This window comes from Gracilinanus agilis, unplaced genomic scaffold (genome assembly GCF_016433145.1).
Source record: "Gracilinanus agilis isolate LMUSP501 unplaced genomic scaffold, AgileGrace unplaced_scaffold58062, whole genome shotgun sequence".
Lineage (NCBI taxonomy): Eukaryota > Metazoa > Chordata > Mammalia > Didelphimorphia > Didelphidae > Gracilinanus > Gracilinanus agilis.
The window spans coordinates 1-7,062 of record NW_025393630.1 but is presented as its reverse complement, the minus strand read 5'-3'; the positions used below and the strand labels follow the sequence as shown (position 1 = coordinate 7,062).

General features: G+C 34.6%; 1 protein-coding gene across 1 annotated transcript; it reads right to left on the bottom strand.

Annotated features, from left to right (window-relative positions):
• Positions 1-6,429: 6,429 nt before the first annotated feature.
• On the bottom strand, positions 6,430-7,038 carry LOC123256353 (olfactory receptor 1038-like). Its single transcript, XM_044684986.1, has one exon. It carries the CDS (start codon positions 7,036-7,038, stop codon positions 6,430-6,432), a length of 609 nt encoding a protein of 202 aa, XP_044540921.1.
• Positions 7,039-7,062: the final 24 nt, after the last annotated feature.

The window sequence follows — 7,062 nt, the reverse complement described above, 5'->3', positions numbered from 1 at the left end:
GTGATCTGGTGGAAAGAGTTCTGGACTTAAGAGTTAAATTTGGATTTATCTTCTGCATCAGCTGTCAATTGACTGTATCACCACGAACATGTTTTCTTACATGTTTGTGATTAAAATGAGGTGACTGAGTCAACAATATTTTTTGGTTCTGAAATTCTCTAATTCTGTGACAAAGACTCCAATTAGAAACATTTGAGCAGTTATAGTTCTGAAGATATTTTATACTGAAAACCAGCTTTCATTCCTGGCTGCCTTGGGAAAGGAAGTGGCATGGCATAAATTATAAAAAAATGGTTTTGAAACCTAGAAAATCCTGCATTTGTCACATACTGCCTGCTTAACCCTGAACAAGTTACTTAAACTCTCACTGTTCCAGGGAACTATCCAAGATGATAAGTTGCAGAGAAGATAACCTATTTTAGAAGGAGTTTCCTTATCTAGGAAGTTCTCATAGAAATGAAATTATGGTTTCAATCTCTTATTTGTGGAAATATTTATGTATCTGGGGTGCTTTTTTAAAATAATGGATGTTAAAGTATTTTTGCCTCCATTGAGTCATTTAAGCATCACTTATCACCCATTCGGCACTCAGCACTGACTACATTAAAGGAATTAAGAAAGGTGATCTCTGCTTTGAAGAAATGATATATTTAGAGCACTTGTAAATCTTAAAGTGCTATAAGAAACAATTCATCATCATCATCATCATCATCATTGCTGAAAAACTAATTATTAACTGGAGGGGAGGGGGAAAGCAAGTATTAAGCACCTACTATGTACTATATACTGTGAAAAGTGCTTTAAAATATCTCATTTAATGCTCACAAAATTTTGTCAAGCAGATATTGTTGTCATCTCCACATTAACCCTAAGCTACCACAGAAAGATGTTCAGTGCAACTGTTAATATTCTATATCATTTTCTTCTTTTTTCTTTTTTTTTGTTTGAGATCTCTTCCACAAAATTACTAATATGGAAAAATGTGTTACATAATTGCACAAGTAAAATACATATCAGATTGCTTACCATCTCAGGGAGAGAGTAAAAAAGGGAGAGTAGGAATGAGGAAAAGTATTTGAATTCAAAATTTAAAAAAAACCTGAATGTTAAAAAATGTTTTATGTGTACTTGAAGATAAGTAAAATATTGTTATTAAAATAAATTCACTGATTTTTCATAGTCACACAATGAGCAAATGTCTTGAGCTCAATTTGAACTCAAGAAGTAGTTATATATTGAAAATAGCAGACAGAGAGGTGATGTGCTGCTCTGTAACAAAGATATCAAGAGAGCTAGAAGAAGGTCCCTGACATTTTCATGGGGCTTCAAGGGTGTGAAAAATCTGTGAAAGGGTAAGAAAATGATTGTAAAATGTAATGTAGGAAAAAAATGACAACTCAGGATAGCTAATTAACTGAATATGGCAGGGGAGCTGGGTGAGGGAAAATCAAAAGTCAATGGTGATTCTTAGGTTGTGAATCTGGTTTACAAAACGGATAATGGTCTGCTGAATAGAAAGAAGAACACCTATGAGAAATATGAGTTTGGTGATCAAGAAAATTATTTCCATTTAAAGCATATTGAATTTTAGATACTCACAAACTTGTGATGGGGAGAAATGATCCTACAGGATGTGAGTATGTTGCTATTTAAACCACTGGAGGAAGTAGCGATTTAACTGAGGTCAGAGATCCATTAGAGAATTTAGAAAGTCTTTGCTTAGTAAAGTTATTTTCCTAAGCATAGGTTGGTGAGCTATATACAATGAAGTTCTATATATTTTGGTTGCAAAGTACTCTAATGGTAAATTATTTCTTAAGGGAGACAGTAGAAAGAAGGGAGCCAAACAAACAACTGTTAACATAATCCAGGGGAAACTATAAAATGAAAACAAAACAAATTTTAAAAAAAGTTGGAGTAGATAATATTGATTACATATTTCCATATAATTTTATACTTTCCAGCTAATTTCCCCACTACTAAAAAGATCAAATAAGGTAATACTGTTTAAAAAATACTTAATGTATTTCAATTGGGCACTCTATAGGAGTATATTCCCTCTCTCCTATCCCATTTCATAGATAAGGAAACAGACTGAGAGAGGTGACAGATTGTGAATCTCAGAGCAAGAGCTCAAAACCTGGTCTTTGGATTCCAAATTGAGAGCTCCTTCCAATCAATGACACTTCTGATCAATAATTTTTCTTCCCTCAAACTCCAGGGCTCAATGACTCCTTCTTAATCATCCTTAATCAAAGAAACTGAAGTACTTTCATTGTTTTTACATAGAGTATTGGTGATTTTCTCTTGACTGGAATATTCACTGTGTATTGAGAGAAAAATCTAAAGGAGAGGAAAGAGAAACAAGAATTATCCATTCTGTCTGACCTACCTGTTCAAAGACAGATTGTTCTGACTCAGCATGGGAATATTCAGAAAAAAAAATATGAGTGACTTATTATTACTTCTCAAATCCCTTTGGGCCCAAATATGAAACCCTTCATAGGTTAAAAATATATCATAATAGTCCTCAAGGGAGGAAAGAACACATCTTCTTTTAATTGTATCTGCACGCCTTAAAATCATTAAGAAACAAGACTCCAATTCATGCTCTTTGAGAAAGAATTCCATTTGTCCCTAAATTAATCAGTCATAGTAGAATAGTTATGGAAAGAGTATTGATCATGAAGTTTAGGGACCTTGGTTGTATTTTCCCTTTCTGCCTTTAATCATATATATGTGTTTAGGCAAACTTCCATCTCTTTGGATTTCACCTGAAAGATAAGGGTAATTATTCCTGCTTGTTTATCTCACAGGACTATTTTAGCAATTAATTTAGCTTACTATCAAAAGAGTAATGCTTAATACAGCTGTAATTGACTCTCATTTATTGTTGTTTTATTACTGAATTAGAGGAGTCAAGAAATTCACATTTAAGGTTTATTTATGCTCCAGTCACTTGGCTAGAACCCTGGGATACAAAGATCAAATTTACAAAGGCCTTTCCCTTCAGGAACTTATGTTCTATAAGGAAGAAAGGATGTAATAATATTTAAATATAAAATAAGAAAGTTGTGGGTAACTGTCCTTTTATCTAAGGTTAGAGTGGGGCAGAATCAGGAGAAGTCTGATGCAAGAGGTGGTAGTTAAAATAAGCTTTGAGTTCAAAGTGAAGAAGGTATGTGTTGTAAGTAAGCATGACCACCTCCCTTTATGATTACATGGAGAGAACAAAGAAAATATTTTACAGAAGAACAACAAGGAAACCAATTTGACAAGTCTACATGGTTTATTAAAAAGGAAGATCTCAAGAATCAGGAATGAGATACTTTAGAGCTGTTAGGATATTTGAATGCAGCTAGTTGACATAGCGGTTAGAATAGGGCAAGTGAAGTCACCAAGACCAAAACCCAAATTCTTCCATAAGTCATACAGCAGCAAGGAACCTTGAGAGAGAGACAGGAAGCAGTTTATGTCAGATGACTCAGACCATCAACACTACAGACTCTACCACTTTCCCTGGCAGCTGTATGATGACAACCCAGGAACTTGAACTCCTGGTTACCTCTTCAGTGAACCAAACTTAGAGTGGCTGTAGTTAGAGGTACTGAAGACCCAGAAAATAAAGTCTTCACCACTCAAATCCTTGGCACTGTCAAATGATTAAACATTAGAATCAAACATCTTTTATGACATACTTTATGACTAACCATTTGCTCAGCCATTAGACCCTTAAGAATATAAGACCACAACTTCCTGGTGACTGCATATCTTATAACTGTGGAATTTCCCAAGGATCTTCCATTTGCAGGAAGTGCATAGTTACTCAGAATCATATCCTTAGTGTCATCCTTGACTCCTCTAAGTCATCCCTTGTTTGAAGTCTTCACTATTATGACACCTCACAGAATGATGATTTCTCCCATTCTGAAGAACAATCCTTTCCAGTCATGCTCACTCGTTTACTCCTATCATGCCTCTACTCCTGGCTTTTTGGCCCCTATACTATGCTTTAAAAACTGATACCTTCCTTTTTTCTGCTCTATATTTCTAGTTCTTATTTAATACATTTTCTTTCCCTGATAGAATGTAAACTTCTTGAAGGTAGAAAAGTCTTTATTTTTTTTTCTTTTATAGGCATTTCTGGAACTTAGCTTGGTGAGTGGCACATAATAAGCACTTAATACTTGTTGATTTAACAAAAATGAAATGGACTGTAATAGGTAGTAGCAGTTTTCCCAGAACATGAAGTGTTCAGAAAGGTTCTGTTGGGCCTTAGTTATTAGAAGACATTCTTTATATGATATTTGATTGACTAGCTGGTTTATGAGCTTCCAACTTGAGAATTTTGTGAAATAATGGATGATAAAGAGGTTGGGAAAAAATCCATGAAAGGAAGAGAAGACAATAACTATTAATTGACTACTAGGTGCCCATCATTGACCTAAATAATTTTGCAAATATTATCTCATTTGTTCTTCACCAAAACCTGCAAAGTAGATGATAATATAATACACATTTCATAGTTGATGAAAATGAGGTAAACAGATGTTTGGTAATTTTCTCAGGGTCCCACAAACAATACATCTTGGAGGTCAAATTTGAACTTAGATCTTCACTCCAGAACTAGTATTGTGTCCATTGCTCTATTAGCTGCCTTATACAGGTCAATAAAAATGCCTTTATAAAATAAAAAAAAAACTATTCTAATGTTCATTTGATTGCTCCATAAGTGATCTTGTAATCTTAGATGCTACAGAAGTGCTTCCCACAATTTGGCAGCTTCTGCTTGGATGGAAATCATTAAAGTGTAGGCTTCATGAATGAATTTGGTATTCATCAAACTAAATTTGGAATGGCTTTTTCTTAGCTTGGGGTCACCTTATGGTGATGTAGGTAGGTACACTATATCAAGATAAATGATATGTGCAGTAAATGATAGCTCCTTAGTCCTAGAAATCAGGAAGATATTAGTTCAATTCTAGCCAGAGACACATACTAGTTATGTGATCCTGGGTGATTCATTCAGTTTCTCTTGCTTCAATTTCTTTGATTGTAAAATGGAAAAAATTGTACAGAACAAATGAGTTGGTATTTGTGAAGAACTTAGCATGGCATCTCATAGCAGGTGCTCAATCAATATTTCCTTCCTTCCTTTCTTTCTTTCCCTTCTTTTCTCCATTCCTTTCTTTCCTTCTTCTTTCATTCCCTTCCTCCTTTCAATATCTTACCTCCTCTGAAAGGTCAGCATTCACAGACAAGTCCAATCTCACTGCTAATCAAGATGAATCCTTCTATTAACTGAACTAGTTAGCCCTTTCTTAGGTCTTTGGATCTGACATTATCTTTCAGTTATACATCTATGATTTAATAATCCATGATTAATATAAATCCTAAGATTCCAAAAAGTTCAAATAACTAATTGGTGGCAAAGCCAAGCATTAATTCTATACTGTCAGCTGAGGATAATTTTCTCAGAATTGCCTGCTTCTATTTTAAAAGTTGTCATCTTCAATTATTCACATTTTTTCTGATGGACTACCAGAGATCAGTACAAGCCCAAATAAAGCTGCTTTGTAGATTGGGTGGGGCTTATATAATAGAAGAATAATAGAAATAATAATAGAAGAATAATACAATAGAAATAAATAATAATAGAAGAAAATAGATTAATAGGGGCTTAAATAATAATAGAAATAATAATAATAGAATAGAATTAATAATAATAATATAGCACTTTGAAGGTTCAAAAGCACTTTACTCATTCTATCTCATTTTCTCAGTACTCCTATGATGTATGTACTATTATAATATTTATTTTATAGGTAAGGAACTTAGAGAAATCAAGTAAGTTTTGCAATGTTGCAAAATTAGAAAGAGTTTAAGAAAGAATTTAAAATTGTCTTCCTAAGTAAGCATATATTATTCTACTCACTGCACCAACTCCCTTCTTCCTAAATGCATTTATTTCACAGATATCTTCAATTCAGATTTAGAAAAATAGCAAAATTAAGAAGTGAAGATGAATGCCTCCATTTTATTGAGGACTTAAGAAATCATTTCAAGACATAGAAACAGTTGTGACATCTTTTTTTGCACAAATTAATGTAACCTTGTCTTGTTTACAACATGCTTTTAATAAATATTGTTCTAATGAATGAAAATAAAAATATATTATGGGGGGCAGCTGGGTAGCTCAGTGGAGTGAGAGTCAGGCCTAGAGACAGGAGGTCCTAGGTTCAAAACCCGGCCTCAGCCACTTCCCAGCTGTGTGACCCTGGGCAAGTCACTTGACCCCATTACCCACCCTTACCAATCTTCCACCTATGAGACAATACACCGAAGTACAAGGGTTTAAAAAAATATATTATGAACCAAGCCATTACAAGTTATAATATTGAAGCATGTTCTGCTACCACAGGCAGTTATTCATTTGTCTAAGAGTCTCAAATGAGCAACTGACCAGGTATTTCTCAGAATTTTCCTGACAGCCTCTTTTACCTCCTTGTTCCGCAAGCTGTAAATTAGTGGGTTCAACATGGGAATTACTATTGTATAAAACACTGATGTCATTTTATCTGTGTCCAGTGAGTGTTTAGACTGTGGCTGCAAATACATAAAGGACAGAATGCCATAGAAAATGATAACAGTAACTATATGAGAACCACAGGTGGAGAAGGCCTTGAGTCTTCCCTCTGTTGAGCGAATCCGCAAGATGGTGGCAATGATGAAGACATAGGAGATGATGACAGTCAACAAAGAGCAGATCATGTCAAATCCACCAAAGGCAAATATCAGGATTTGTTTAACATGAGTATCTGAGCAAGAGAGGGCTATGAGAGGAATGTCATCACAGTAGAAATGGTTAATGACATTAGAGGCACAGTAAGAAAAGTGGAATGTGATGATAGTTTGCAAAACTGCCACAGAGAAGCAGTATACATAGGGAACAGTTACAAGTTGCCAACAGAGCTTATCTGACATTGCAACACGGTAGAGCAAGGGGTTACCTATGGCTACATACCGATCATAGGCCATCACAGCCAAGAGAAACAACTCAAT

Excerpts from the sequence above, each read along its gene's own strand:
- LOC123256353 (XM_044684986.1), bottom strand. The coding sequence starts at position 7,038 with ATGGCCTATGATCGGTATGTAGCCATAGGTAACCCCTTGCTCTACCGT.